General features: G+C 40.7%; 1 protein-coding gene across 1 annotated transcript; it reads right to left on the reverse strand.

Annotated features, from left to right (window-relative positions):
- Nucleotides 1-2,632: 2,632 nt before the first annotated feature.
- rrp15 (ribosomal RNA processing 15 homolog) lies at nucleotides 2,633-5,881 on the reverse strand. The gene is made up of 5 exons (XM_030784548.1): nucleotides 5,824-5,881; nucleotides 4,534-4,847; nucleotides 4,344-4,441; nucleotides 3,265-3,454; nucleotides 2,633-2,750 (listed from the first exon to the last, which is right to left on the reverse strand). Exons 1-5 carry the CDS (start codon nucleotides 5,870-5,872, stop codon nucleotides 2,643-2,645), a joined length of 759 nt encoding a protein of 252 aa, XP_030640408.1. The 5' UTR covers nucleotides 5,873-5,881; the 3' UTR covers nucleotides 2,633-2,642.
- Nucleotides 5,882-16,428: the final 10,547 nt, after the last annotated feature.

Here is a 16,428-nt window from a genome sequence, read left to right on the forward strand (position 1 = left end):
TGGGCGATTTATTGTAAATATTACAGCGTGCCCATCGGGACAGTGCAACGGGTAACTGCTCGACGCATTACAACGGGGTCCTAACGCCGGCTGGATGGTTTTCACGTGCGCAGAATAGCGTATTTTACAGTGTCTAAGAACGCACCAATTCACAGTGTGTTTTCTGCCAAATACAGATTGTGGGAAGGGATTTGGACAAAGCCAGATAATGAACCTCACTACAGGGTGAGCCTGTATGTAAAAAGAATCAGTTAATGGAGTTTTATGAAACGTTTTATTAAAAAAAAAAAAAAAAAAGTAAAACTGCTTGCTCAGACAAGAGATTTGTGATTTTGGCAGAAACAGAGAGGCAGTAGCCTGACGCAGTAATATCAGGTGATTGATCTGAATGACAGAATTAACATCTTTATGGCACAGCCTGAGGAAAGCTAATGATTTAGGACTTTAAGACCAAAAGCTGAGTTCAGGAAAATTCAACCGTATGCGAGTTCCAAACCTGCCTCAGCTCTCCTCTGTGTGTGTGAGGTTTGTGCCACTGAGGTATTTCTCACCCCACACCTCTCTCTGGATCAGAAATGCGGTGAAGCTTTGGCTGTTCCAGGTTTCTTTCTCTCTCTCTCTCTCCTTCCCACAATCCCATCTCGTACCCTGTGCTCTTGTGATTTACACTTGCACTCCCAAGAAAATCCCCCTTTTTTTTCATCATTTGCCAAAGCCGCCCCTCCCCAACTCCCCCATCCTCTTCAAATAGCCCCCCCCCACCAACCCGCCATCTATCAGTCGTGACAGATGCACAGAAACTTGCTGACCGCCTGGTCCACTGGTGTAAACCAGATGTTGTCACTAAATCAGTACCCACATAGACAGATGTTAGATTGTGGTGGTGGTGGTGGTATAAGGGTGCTAAGGAAAAAAATAAAAACAACAAAAAAAATCCCCCGAATGTTTCAGTGTTAGTGAGGAGGAGACACACTTAAAAGTGTGACTCTCTCCCACCTGTTCTCTCTTAAAACAGCCCCCCCCCTCCTTACAATCACTTGATCATGACCCCAGCGCATGAGCCCGTGTGAATGAACACCTCTTTGCCCCTGCACAGGGGATGGATAGATGGATGGATGAATGAATGCTAGAGAACAATGAAGGAAAGAGAGAGAGAGAGAGAGAGAGAGAGGGGGGCTCTTGAAGAGAGGATGCATTCTAAAAGCCATGTGTCAATAAAGACCAGGAGCAGGGATGGCATTCCTCACTGGCAGGTCACGCTGTTGCCATGACGAATGGGTGTTTTACGTGGTTGGGACAGGTTTGTCCGAAACGCAGTGACGTTCCTCTTCGTGGTAGTAAGGTGCTAGGCAAATATTTACTGTGTGCTCTGGAGGGGAGGGCCAGACAGAAGATGAGAAAGTGAATAAGAAAAGGGAAAAGATAACGAAAGAGAGATGTCAGCAAACCTGCCAGTCCAGAATGGCCACTACCATCAAAAGGTCGTTTTCAGAGCACTTCCAGGCCTCCTGGCAACCCTGCAACTGAGGCATGTAGAGGAACATAAAGTGGGTCTCTGAACAGCGTATAATCCCACTTACATCCTATTCATCGTATTGACTCAGCTTTGTTTATGGTCAACAAGTGTTCCATAGTTAATATGTTTCACCTGTGTGTCACATACACAGAGTACGACCATTATTAAGGTGCTGTACGATGTACTTGGCCAGTTTCTTGAGAGGTCACGAGGCCATAACTGCAGCTTGACGACTCTCTGGGGACTAACGGCTGCATTAAGAGTTTTGTTGCTTGACAACACTGCCACCTAGTGGTTATTTGTTAAACGGAGAGATGTAGTAACAAGGACATGGTGGAACAACTTCTTTCACATAGGGATAAAATACACACACTCACAAATACCTTTTGTCCTATCTTTCCTGGGTTCCTCAATGAATTTTTCTAATGATATCAGAATCAGATGCAGTTTGGATTTCGGGTATTTGTGTTTGAGAACCGTTTATGTCAGTCCTCACATAATGTCCTCTGTAATGTTCCACGTTCGTGACCGTAAACCTGACACAGAGGCTCCTGTAACCAGCCAATACATGTTAAAGCAAATCAGAGCAATTATCAAATTATCAAATGCCTCAGAGCTGTGAATCCGACCAAGCCAGCTAGATGACCTCATTAAAAATGTATTTCAATGCTTTTCAACCGCTGGCATTCAAAAAGAGACAGAGAGAGTTTTTAATGGATTATTTAAATGGATTTTAATGTTAGAAAAAAGTCTATTTACAGAAATATTATGAGGGAGATTCAGCAACACTTTGCGGTGTTCATCCAAGACAAACATTGTTCCATAAACAGAGTGGCAACAGCTCAAATCTAAGCAACAATAGCTCTTCTCCACGTCCTTTCGTCTCAGCTGTCTGAGGTTACCGCAAAGGACCCAGGGAAACGTAGTCTCCACCAATAAGTGTGGAGTCTTTGCACAGATCCCTACCAGAAGAGGGTCTTCTTCTTTCAAGAGAGGAACGTACACTGATAATGTACAAGGCATTGTTAAAACGTGATCATTCTCACACGCGTCTTTCATAAATAAACACTCCACAGAGAAAGTCCGATTCACTGTTGTAGTTTTCAGCATTGCCCTTTTGCCTTCCTCACTGCTCTCCGTCGCTCTCTTTGTCCCAGTCTTTCATAGACGCGCCCATCATAAAGTCATCCCTCAGGACACTCCAGGCAGGCTTCTCGTCTTCTTGTTTCAGGGTCTGTCAATTTGGAAAACATGGTTAAAAAGTTAGACTGACAAAAATAGAAATTTACATTAATAGACACAGTTAATGCAGACTCAATGACACAGTTCATATGTGTCCCTATGTTATAATGGTCATTATATACGTGTATGTGTTTGTATCAATACTCCAGGTTTCATTGAGCTTCAAGAGACCAAAAAAGCCCCCCCCCCCCCCCCCCCCAAAACCTTAAAATACCAATGGAAGTAAACATACACAGAGAATCTTCTAAGTGTATTGCTTGCTTTAGCTGGAGAGGAACAATACTAATATTTGCACTGATATTACACATGCCCTGGAAATCTCTACATAGGCTGTGTTACCAGTCCTCATGTTGCCTTAGCCTTTAGTACTAGTAAACACTGCCTAACCTCCTGTAAAGACATTGTCTAAAGCACACGGTGTAGGAGGAGCTTATGAGGGAGGCAGACAGTTGTCAGTGAGCGGGAAAAAGAATGGTGTGGAGAGGTTTGCAGGGGAGGACGGTCACCTTCGGCTTGTCGACCTTAGCGACAGCCTCTCCTCCGCTCTCCGTTCCGCGCAGAACGCTGATAAAGTCTTTCTTGGAAATGGAGGAGAGGATCTTGGCCTTTTTTCTCTCCGAACCTCCTGCCTCCTTCACCATGTCACCCACGTTCTTCTGGTGTTTCTTCACGGCGTTAAAGAGCTGTACCACCCCTCTGGAAAAAGAACAGGGGTTTAATAAAAGTTGTCTGTAAGATCAAGGACTTGTTATGATAACACACAGGCACTGTTTAAATTGATGAAATTTTTGGGCAAATCAAAGGTAAAGTGAAGTTATGATTACAGAATGAAGGGACAGTGTATTATTTACAAAAGTCTCACATCATGATCCTCTTTCAAAATACCTCAGTACTGCTAATGGATAGTCCCACTCTTTTCTCTTTATCAAAAGCTGAATGATTAAAAAAAGGGAATTTTACTATGAGAATATGCTAGAAAATGATTGGAATTGGAAAATATTTAATTGCATGCTTCAGTAAAAAAAAAAAAAAGATAAAGGAAGACAGCTCAAAAAACTCAAAACTGAAAATAAAGTGAACAGATCAAACAAACAAAAAAAAATTTATTCCAGGAAGTGTGCAAGGTAATGAGTGCACTTCTTTCTAGAGGCTAACAAAAATGCTAAAACGCCATCATTATTTATTTAAACTTATTTGATTATTTAAAATGAAATCATTCTCTTTACTCTTCATGAGCGATCTCAAAGTCCAAATTACACAAGAGACATTCATCTTGGCCTGTGGCATCTAAGAGATATGACTTGTATATCTGCTGAATCTCAGTTCTTTTGAAGCTGCAACAACTTCCACTGTATTTGTTTTACGCTACTGGCTGTTGTCATCTTTTTTTTGTGTAGTTATTTTGTTGCACTGCCCTGCACAGAAGTGTATTATTGCAAAACTAATATGATATACATACATAAGGACCATAAGAGAGGCAACAATGAGTGTAAATTACATTACTATATTTACAATATTCACAGTATTTAATAACAGTAACAGTGCTGAATAATGGAATGAATAATGGGTGTGAATCCGGTCTTACCTGGTAGCTATTCTCTGTAAATTCCTCTCATACTCTCTGTCTCTTGCCACATCTGGTTTTACTCTACACATCATCTCCCAAGCCCGCTTTTTATCCAGCTGTCAATCAAAACACACAGAATCAGAAACAGGCGCTCGAGCACGCTTAAGCTGCGCTTCCTTCAGTGCAAAACAGACTAAGTCACAAATACCTGTTTCTGCTTCTCCATTTGCTCTTTTCTTTCTTTCTCTCTTATTTTGTCCAGCTCTTTGTTTTTCAGCAGGATGCTGGGTTTACTGTCGGGAGTTTTTTTCTGCAGAATTTTGGCCATGGCGTCTGCCCAACCGGCGTTGGAACTGGCCGCCTCTTCTTCCTCTTCTTCTTCATTCTGCTCCTCTTCATCCTCTGCATCCCCTGCTTCTTCTCCATCACTCACTCCGCTGTCCTCCTGCTCTCCTTCGCTTTCTTCATCACCCGTTGCTTCAGCTACGTCACTGTCCGCGTGAGAACTTCCATCGTCTTCATCTAAAATAACACCAGTACCGATCGATAATAAACAACACGATTGCATGCAGTAATATCGAGCCGTAGAGCTACGTTCGACACAGGCATAAACAATGTCGTTTCATACTGCTAACACTCATAAGAGACTTCTACCAGAATGTTAATGTGTCTGATGTAAGGTTTAACATCACCGAGGATATTTCAGACTATGACAAACATCTTGTTTTGTTGCACACTTTACAAATTCAGAGCGGTGTACAAGTCGCTTTTCACCGACGTTACTGACGGGAGCATAGCGGCCACAGCTATGAACAGTGGAACGCATTCTAACGAGTCAGTATCACTACATCCACAACATTTATATAAACAGTCATTGAGATGACATAATGTGAAATCATTACATTAATTTTGCGCGAATATTACATCTCTCGTGAGTACACGTTAAAACTTCTCGGGTAAAGAAGGCTACTGTCTACTAGCAATATTTCCACTACATACCCAAAAGCATTACATCAATGCGTGACCACTCGTCATTTCTATGCAGTCATTCATTGACATTTAAAAACCTATTTTAACATCTAACGGACTGTTCCACAGAGACAAATACATCATTATAAATGAATCTCCCCGTTTCAGACAACAGAAGCTGCGAGTCAAGGAATCTACCGTTTGTTCCTGCAGAGCTATGTAAAACAACAATTTCTTTGATCTAAATTGTTTACACTGGACTTCAGTGCGTTCAAACAATAAAGACACATTAAATGACAATTCAGACATTTTCAATATTATTGTCCATATTTCTGAAAAATGTAGCAAACGAAATGATGTGAATCTGAACAACGCTATCTCAGTCTACACGCTCCGAAACAGATTACATGATAACATAAAAATCTTTTAGCCGAGACAATTCACACCATAATACTGTCGCTTTATAAGCAGAAGAGTCTTTCTAGAAAAACAGGTACACTTAATTCAAGCACTATTATGGGAGATTTACCAGTTTGAGCCTCCACAGTAACATGTGGTTCTTCAACGGAGGCCGCCATCTTTCTGGAAATGCGTGTGCAACCTCGAAAACAATCCGTAGCAAAACTACTTTCAGATACAGCGTTCCGTGATACCCATATTGAGTAAATCGATAGAATGAACTTTATTACTGCAGGCTGTTAATGCATGGTAAAGATAAATTAGACGAATCACTAATGGCAGCCCAGATATCGCAAGGTCACTGCATTTTTTTAATGCACCTAAGAACATGTCCGTGCAACTACCATGGTCAAAACAAAAAACTACAGAAAAATGAGTCATATAATTAATATTTCCTGAGTTTGGATCACGACGAGCAGGCATTGACAAACAGACTGAATGAGTATATATAAGTTAAGTGGTCTCTTTCAAGAAACAAAACTTTAAAAATATAAAACATATGATATGATCTCCATAGTTTCTGTCTCGTGCAACAGGAATGGCAACATGTCCGCGTGAGGTGCATCGTCCCGCATGACATTCACATGATTATGCGCACAGTGCGAACATTCCCGTATTCTAAATCACTGATGTTCAAATCTTTTCAGACTGCCAGTACAGGACTACCCACTCTTTGCTTTACGGAATTTACCAGACTGAGCAATAGCATTACGTTTAACTGAATTCTTTTAAAACATAAAGTCATGTATGTCGCCAAATATGCAAAATGCTGTTGTATTCTCATGGAATACGCAGGGTGAAAATCTTTTGTATGGAATTTTGAACACATTGGGTTGGAAAACTCCCCTCCTTGGCCCTAACCCATCTGTGATGGGAGAGCCTTTGGTTTTGAGTCGTAAAGTACATAATGCCCATCAAATGCAAGTGTAGTTACTTAATGGACAGTAGCCAGTATATGGGGTGAACAGAATTATTTATCACCGAGTCCTATTGGAGACCTGTCCAAGAGTAGCCACATAAAGGGACGACAGGACATCAAACTGTTCCATCAAAAACATATCAGTCACCGAACAATAAAGGTACACTTAGACACATCACATAAAACAGACTGAACAAAGAGAAATAACCACAAAGAGAGACTGGGATTTCAATAGAGGTTTAAGTTGAAAGAATTCGAGGACATGACTCAGACTCAAATATAGCCGACCAGTTAAATCAGCTAGCCGTTACCTACAACAAATCCGTTTTATTTTATTATTATTTTAACATTACTAGAATGTTTGGTAGCTCTTGTTTATTTTAAGCTATTGTGTTCGTTTATGCTCCGCTGCGTCTTTGTTGCAGTGCACGATGTGTACAGTTTGCATTTTTATTAGGCCATGTAAAGCCAGATACGTGTAAGGATGCAGTCTACATTCATTTTAAAATCTACAAAAATAAAGTAGCAGTGGAGAAAAGACCAAGTCAGTATCTTCAACGACCACGCTGTACTTTTTTTTAAACCTTTGTTCACTGTCTTTGCGTTTGTGTAAAGGGACACACGGCGAACAGAATATGTGCATTCGTTATCCAGACCTATCAGTCATTTGGAGGAATTACAGTAGGCTAGATCCTATGGAGACGAGGAACTTTAACGTCTACGTCTAAGTAACGTTGAGATCTCAGTGATAAAAAAGCCATGTGTGGAGTGGGAGTGAGAGTCGAGAAACAGGTGAGGTGTGTGTGTGCAGGTCCTCCCGTTCATAACGAGACGCACGCTTACAGGTGTCTCAGAGGGAAAGCTGCTGCCTCAGCCTGCTGAGGAGGGAGAGAGAGATAGGAGGAGGAGGAGGAAGGAGTCTCTGGAACACACGGTCCTACCTTGAGCTATCATGGCACCATTATCGCTAAGTAAGATACATCGAGCTGTTGAATATGTTTCGTTGGATGATTTGCCAAACATCTGTAAAACGGTTTGAGAATCTGTATGCGAAACGGGTTGAATGGGGTCTGTTTTATACTTACGTATTTAATGCATCGCAGAATGACGAGTGTTTGTTCAGTTTGTTATTTATTGAGAAAACATTGTAGCATGGGCACATAATGACATGAAATAAAATGCCATTTGAGTACGTTTGGTTTATAAACCACTTGGAAGCAAGGTTGAGGATTTCGTGAATATTGATGGATGTCACATGGAGCTTTTGTGTCCTGTATCACTGTTAGATTCGTGGAGTCATGTGGACACTCTTCATAGCCATTGCTACAACCTGTATGAATGCTACTGATACTTATCACTACAACTGGTTAAACCGGATGGCCATGTTTTCCTGAAATCACTTGCCACAGGCCTATCTGTGTAAGACAGAAACTGGTTATGGTGGTTTCATGCAGTTGTACTGAGTGCCGTCAGTGCTGAGTCCAGCCTTGAAGACACATATCTAAATACCATTTTTTAAAAATGTTTAAATGGTAAATATGGGATAAATGTCCTTAACTGGAAAAAGCCTCCAAGGGTGATGTGCAGTAGTGTTTTAGAGTTGTATCCTGAAAGAGCTTGTGACTATATTTGGGCAAGGTAGCGTGTTTATTCTTGACAAAATTCCTAAATAACATAATACATGATACATATGAAGAGTTAGAGATGGATTTGCTAAAGGTTCTCTTAGGCTAATTTTCAGTGTTAGTGAAAGTGGGAAAAAAAAGATATGAGCTTATTAACTAAAATGGTGATTCATTAAGAGTTTGGCCAATTTTAAACCCGTCACTTAAGTGAGTTTTTGGTATGGATAGGCGGTGAGTATTGGAATTGAGTTTTATAGTTCAGAATTGTTGGTGCATGTTATTGATCTTTATATCATCCTTTTGTTCATCACCCACAAATGGAAATCTCTGAATTAGTTTCTTTTATTGGCCTTTTTTTTGTAAATTTGGGCCTAAACTGACATGGAATCACACCAGTTATTAATTAACAAACAACAAAAATTATGAAAAAAATATTAAAATATAAAGAGATGCATGAAGAACAAGAGGAAATAAAATCTAAATGCTGAAACCTGCAGTTTAAAGAAAACCATTGCACACACTTAAAATGTTCTCTCTCTCTCTCTCTCTCTGTGCTGTCTGTCTTTTTGGTCAATGTCAGAGGCCAAGAGCCCTAAGCAGGAGGCTGCTATTGGGTTTGTACTGGGAACACTGGGAGGGTGTGCACTGGGAGCCACAGAGGGACCACTGAAGAAGGTCATGTCTGAGATGATCTCCGGAACCCTCCTAAATCCGGTCAAACAGGGAGTGAAGACGGTTGGTGCACTAGGCCTGGGAACACTACTGGGGGCAGCAGCGCTGACCACAGCCATGACGGTGACTGTAATGGGGGTGACCGTCGCGGCCACAGTGGCTCTGCTCTTTCTGGGAATGAGGAAAGGTGATGGCGGTCCCATAGCCCACGGGGGACTGGTGTCGATAGCGGCCGGACTGGCCGCAGCCGTGAGCGCGACGTCCGCCGGAGCAGCGCTAGGGTTCGTCATGGAGAAAATCGCCGCCGGCTTCGGAATGGTGGGGATTCTTTGGGCTCTGGCGATATTCACTGCTCTGAAACCTCTGATGCACGTCATGTTACAACATATGCAGAGAGAACAAGAATGCTGTGGTATTCTGGGAGCAACCGCCCAAGCCAGAGAGGAAGAAAACAGGAAACTAGAGGCTATGGAAACAGAACAGAGAGAAAGAGTTACTGTAGAGATTGAACATAGGATTAATGAACTCGAAACGGAGAAAAAGAACGGTGAGGGGGAAGGACCTGAGCGCAGAGCCGTCTGGGAGGCCCGGCGGAGAGAAAGAGAGGAGATCGAGAGACAGCAGAGAGAGAAGCTGCAAGCTGACATGGACCAAAGAGCTATCTCAGAGCGCATTAACAAAGTGGTTGTCAAATACGTGGAATTTTTGGCGTTTGCTGGCATCCCAATGACCGCGACCGCGACCGTGACCGCGGGCTTTGGGGTGTTCGGATTCGGGGACTACCGGTTTGTTTTCGTCGTCCTGTTAGCCCTGGTCCTGTTTATTTCCTTCACGTTGATGAGGTCGGCGCGGTTGAATTTTTGGATCTTCACGGGAATCATGGGCATGTTCGCCACGTTCGCCATAGCTGTGCTTACGGTGCACGCGGGACAGGAAGTGGCCGGAATGTCGGTGCGAATGAGAATGGCAGGTCACAATATCTCCAAAGAGGACGTAAGCGTGCGAATGACCCACAGGTCGTCCCTGGAGGCGTTGGGCGCCGGATTTTTCGTGGCCAAAATGTGTCAGGTGGGGTTAGGCGCCACGGTGGGTGGTCCGTTGGGGCGGGAGATAGAGGGTAAGGTTATTTTGGGGTCAGCGGCTGTAACGGTGGTCATACTGTCTGTGGTGGAGGTTGCGTCTTCGGCGGTGGGGGTCGGTGCCACGGCCGGGGCCCTGCTGGGAGCTCTGGGGGCGGCAGGGGTGTCTTTGGGGGCGGCCGCGTCGGTAGCGGTTGGATGGTCATCGTGGTTAGGGACGATAGGGACCACAGCTGGAATGGTGCTAGGTGCTTTAGCCATCGGCAAATGGGATGTTATGAACATAGGACTTCAGGTACCAGTGGCTTACGTATTTGCCATGACTAACCCTTACTAATACAACAGCCAATAGATTTCTCTCCTTACGAACGACGCTAGCAGTGACGATCAGAGTCAGAGTGAGATCGTTTTTTTTGTTGGTTTGTTTGTTTTTGTTGTTTTGTTTTGAGACTCACTGTATTGACTGAGGTGAGTGAGGAGCAGCACAGAATGACACAGTCACAATACCCCATGTTTTGGAACTCTATAATTCTGATGTGCAGCTTTTGTTTTTGTTTTTTTTTAAAAAAAACATTTTACGAAGTTGGTCTGCAATATCATGAGTAATATTAAACAGCTAAGTAATTAAAGAAATATCCTCAGGTGAGAGCGCTAGCAAAATCTGACAGACTGAATGTACTGGTATGCATGAAAGGGTGCATTGGTTATATGTTCTTTTTGTAGAGCGGTGCTATGAAAATCAAATGTTGCATGATCTTGACAGCACAGATCTATACCGAGTTCTTTTTTTAAATGAAGGGTGTTTTTAAATTTGTCATCACAAGCAATATTTCTTGGACTTCTGTATTTATACTGGCAACTTAAACACCCTTTTTCACAATTTGAAAATAAACGTCATATGACAGGTTCTATAACTGAATAAATGGTCAGAATAAAGTTTATTTGAATGATTCAGTGTGATGGATTTTGTACTGTTTTCAGGTACACACACACGCGCGCGCACGCACACACAAAATGAAACTGCACCGTAAAATATATTTAAAACTAGAATAGCTAAAATCTGTTGATTTTTACAATCAATGCATTATTAAATCACACCACCAGAGCATGTGGCAAACTTTGTTTTTACAGTGTCTAATGAGCAGTTCAGTCAATAAATGTTACAGTAGCGCACAGGTTTGGAAAGCTGATATGAGTCTTTGTTACTTCTAAACCAAACTTTACATTACTCCAAACAGGGGAGACATTTTGATACATCAATAAAATGATATAAGTTTAATTAAAAATGACAATTTAGGTTCACAGAATGATCACGTGATCAAAACCTGAACTGTTTTCAGTTACATCTATTGAATTCACCCAAACATACAGTGTAAATCCAAACATCTTGGGAAAGCATTTGTAGTGCCCAGAATCTGAAGGGACGGAATAACAATTATTAATAACATTTATTAATCATGTCAATCATTTCAATGACTAAATGAATATTAAGTGTAAAATTAAGGGATTAAAGACTAAAGAAAACATTCCAACAGATATGACAAAATTCTCTAATCATTGTCTTTGAAAAAACATGTTGAGTTTCTGTCTAATTGAACTGATGTGAACAAACACCTAATCATTGTATGAATCATTTTAGGACTCAAATAGAAAAATACATCTCACAGTTACACAAGCTTTATCCAATGAAATTTTTAAAAACTTTAAAGATATAACATTTAAAAAAGTTAAATGCATTGTGTCTACTGGTTGCACCTCAAAGCTAAAATGTAAGGCTGATACATTCTCTGCATACAGTCCAGGATATGACCAAAAATTGCAACATTTTTGAAAAGGTTTAATATTTAGTTCTTCATTAGCGGGAAACATGATAAAAAGTTTACTCTTCTGTAAATGGATTCAACAATAATGACTTACTTTTCACAATGAGTTTGGTACCTTCTCCAAACATGACCTGCACTGACTGAAACAGTCACGGTCACTGTACAAAAACCTCTCCTTGTTTTCACTCACTGAACTATGAGATATTTTGCAAGTAAACTGATATAAATTCACACTGTAATCATTTAAGGAAACATCTGAAGACTACAAAAATCCACACCAAAATAAAGCAAGTTATATAAAGTTTTATATTGAAAATTAAAGGAAAAATTTCAGTCTGTAAGAAGTAAAAAACTAAAAAAACAAACAAACAAAGAAAAAAAAAATCTAAACTGTCCTCCCCCACTCTGTTGTGCCAAGGACTTAATACATAACCCTGAACACATAAACTAATTGATTAACTAAACAACACACACACAACATGATCAAACAACAAAAGAAACTTCAGCATTTCTAAATGGGATTACTACACTGTTTCTGTCTCATTCTCTAGCTCTCGCTTATAAAGATGAAAAAAAAATATATGTTCTCAAATACAGTTCTTAGTTTGGTGCCACATCAGGAACATAGCCCAACACTGTTAATAAATTCAGAATGATGACTTACTTTTCACAATGAGTTTGGTACCTTCTCCAAACATGTACCACAGTGACTCAAACAGGCATAGTCGCTGTACAAAAACCTCTCCTTGTTTTTACTCGCTGAACTATGAGATATTCTACAGCTAAACTTATAGACTACCACTTAATTATTTAAGAAAATATCTGAGGACTTACTTACAAAACTACAGACCCCAAATAAAGCAATTTTTATACTATAAATTTTAAGAACTTAAAAAATAATTTAAATATACGCCCTCTAGTGGTTGTGCTAAAGACTGAAGACTTTAGTTTTCACTCACTAACAGTAAGTTTACTGTATAAATTTGATTACAGAAATGAGAACATAAGGGCACATGTAAAAATTAGGTAAAAACCACAGTGTTTACCTCACTGGATACTGGCAGTTGTGTGGATCTAAATGCAGCAGAACTCAGTCAATGTTTTTGTACACTTCCAAATCACTGTGATGACCGCCGATGGTATTCTCCACAGATATATGTTCCCTCATCCTCTCATTCCACATTTCTCATGGTAAAGATGAAATCGTTGCAACCCTTAGTCCAGGATCCACTGTATCGAGTTCCTGGAAAGCTGTTTGGTATGTATCTCGTACATGATTAGCCGCGGTGCTGATCCAGGTCTAAAGAAGAGGAGTCCCAAGTCATCGTTGATGTGTGTTGACACAGAGCACTGTATGGTCAGTGTTTCATTCAAATTCAAGGACAGATACGGAGGTGACTGTCTGATGTCCACCTGGGTGGAATCTGACGGACAGATGATCATAACAGTTAATGGTAAGATCACTTCAAAGAAGAAAAAAAAAGGCCAATTTTTATATACACACACACACACACGCATATAGATGTATGTATGTTTGTGTGTGAGTGAGTGAGTGTGTGGGTGTGGGTGTGTATATATACACACACACACACACACACACACACACAAACACATGTAGATGTAGGTATGTGTGTGCTCTCTGGATGCTCACTTAAAAGAGCCCGTTCCCTATCTCACCTTTTCAACAGTCTCTTTCACTTCACAGTGCATCTTTATCTCATACCAATAAATCTCCTCAGCTTTCACAAGTGAGTGTCCGACCCAGCTAAGAACCAGGCTTGTAATACATTCACATGTACACATGTACACACAAACACAAAAAAGATACCACACCCTGATATTTAACTGAATCTTTTACTGTTCATTTAGACTTTTACTTAGGCAGTGCTCTAATTAGTGACCCACTGAATTGTTCAGGACCAACCAAATTTTTGTTGTTTGTTAATTAATAACTGTTCATCTAGACTTTATGATATGAACAATAATTATTTAAAGGGTTGTTTATCATCTTTAAAAGCATCACCTTCATCATCATAATATCAGGTCAACAGTTGTCTGGACCATTGATGAGTGGGATAGGTGGTGGTGTGTACCAACCTCTGGGCTGCAGTCTGTAGTTGTTCACCTATGTAGTGTACATATAAAATAGGTATACCTCATAACATGGCCTCTGAGTATCGATCCAAAGTAGGTGTTTGTAAAAATAAAAAAGTGGAGGATGAGTGTACAACAGAGTTGCTGAAATGTCAGTGTTTATGTGTATTTGTTTCACATGAATGATTTTGACTTGCGTTGTTGTTGTTGCCCGTGTCACCCATACCTAAATCCGCCACAGCGTGTGGTCACGAGTACATGGCCATTAAAGAATGTTTGAGGTCATGAAGCGGTACAGTGAAGATTGTAACTTGTTCTGGGTCAGGGGATGAAGAGAAAAGGAATCTCAGTCACTGATGATGTTGGTGTAGAGACACTCACTGAATCAAAATGAAAGGAAATTAGTGTTGAGTGATGCCCTGTTTTATTTTGTTTTTTTTTGGGGGGGGGGGGGGTATTCAAAGTTTAAAACAGCAGTTGTGATATAACTTAAATATACAGTACAGTTTCCAAGCAACAGTAGGTTACAGGAAGTTGAACTTCTGACAAGCAGTAACATTTCCACATGAATAAACTCAACTGATTACTGAAGCTCAGAAAAACATGGAAGTTTTTGTATGCCAATATTTCACTGTGTGACTGGACGCTCTTCACTCTGAGCACAATGATACTCAGCTTCATCCTCTATCTGGACTCCACTGATGGTGAAAGTGGTCAGTGCACCACTCAGTGAACCACTGAATCGCTCAGGAACACTTGATGGTCTATCTGTACTATCATGAATGATTAGTTTTGGTGCCTGTCCAGGTTTAAACTGGAAAAGCTCCATATCATTCCCAATATCCCGTGAGGCTCGACAGAGAATCTGTACGGTGTTCCCAGGCTGAACAGAGATGACAGGAGGAGACTGATCCACTGTGATGATCCCCAGTGAAGCTGAGGAGAGAGAGAGAGAGACAGAGAGAGAGAGAGGATAAAAGCTTCATCAGGTTGAGGACACAACTGCATAGAGAAGAGCCTTATTGAAACGTAAACTCACCTTTACTCCAGAGAGTGAAGAAAAAGACAAAGATGTGAAATGTTGGGAACATGTTGTTGTCCTGGTGGAGTGTGAATGCAGCAGGTGAGATGTGTGTTGTGGACTGTGCTGAGTAGAGCTTTAAGAGGACTGGAAACGAAACTGTATGTAAATCGTTGACTCTGGTCTCTATCTGAACTGGGACCCACTGGTACAGCCCCAGTCATGTTCATTTGTTAGTTTGGTTTTGGTAGGTTTTCCTTTCTGTTTTTAAATCTATGTTGTTCAAGACATTAAGTACAGAATTGGTAAAACATAATGGTGAATGGAACATTAAACATAAAGTAAAATTTTTTTTTTCAGAATCATCTGAATGATTTTATTTGTTCTCTGTTCTAGGATTAGAGATATGATTTGTGTCTCCCTGCATTTTCCTCTGAAGTATTATTGTCCACATTTAATTAATTAATTGTTTTTTTTAACATTTATTCATTTAAGACACATTATTAGCCAGAGTCTCTCCAGGGAGGTAAAAACAAAGTCCAAGCATGTTGCCACCGAAGAGCCGGCTTTGCTATAAGCGCCATGACTAAGTTCAGTAATAGACCAGATATAAGTGGAAGAAGTAAAATAGTGAACTACAGACAGAGTCAGCTAACTAACAGGGCTTACCAACGCGTGAGAGAAGAAGCTACGGCCCAAAGCAGGGGATGAACCAGTGTTACTAGTTGGGATGCTATGAAAGCAACTGTAATTCTGTAAGAACAATGAAGCAGGGTCAGTTACACTGCAATCTTAAGCTCTAGTGTATCCACGTATAACAACTGTCATCACCTTATCATGTATCTCATAATGATTGGACATTGTTGTGAGAAAACACACAGAATAGGAATGTTTTAGGTTATTAATTCATACAATAAAGGTTCTTACTACTGCTGCGGATGAGGGTATAAAAACAGATGGAATCTCAGTTACTGATGATGTGGGTGTAAGGACACTCACAGCATAGAAATGAATAGAAATTACCCATGTGTGACGGACAGTTTTTTTTTTTTTTGTGTTGATTTTAAAGTTGAAGATAGTAACTGTGATACAGATTAAATACACAGTGTAGTTTTTCAAGCAACAGCGTATAACTGATGCTATAAAGTGATCTTAATTTCACATAGTGGTATACATTTAACAGTCACACATCTGTGTATATGAGGAATTTGAACCACTGACAAGCAGCAACATTTTCTCATGAACAAACTCAACTGATTACTGGACCTTAGAAAACCACAGAGGTTTTTGTACGGCGATATTTCACTGTGTGATTGGATACTCTTCACTCTGTTGGCAGTAATATTCACCTTTATCCTCTATCTGGACTCCACTGATGGTGAAAGTGGTCAGCACACCACTCAATGAACCACTGAAGCTCTCAGGAACACCTGATGCTGTAT

Source organism: Chanos chanos, chromosome 9 (assembly GCF_902362185.1).
Source record: "Chanos chanos chromosome 9, fChaCha1.1, whole genome shotgun sequence".
Taxonomy (NCBI): Eukaryota; Metazoa; Chordata; class Actinopteri; order Gonorynchiformes; family Chanidae; genus Chanos; species Chanos chanos.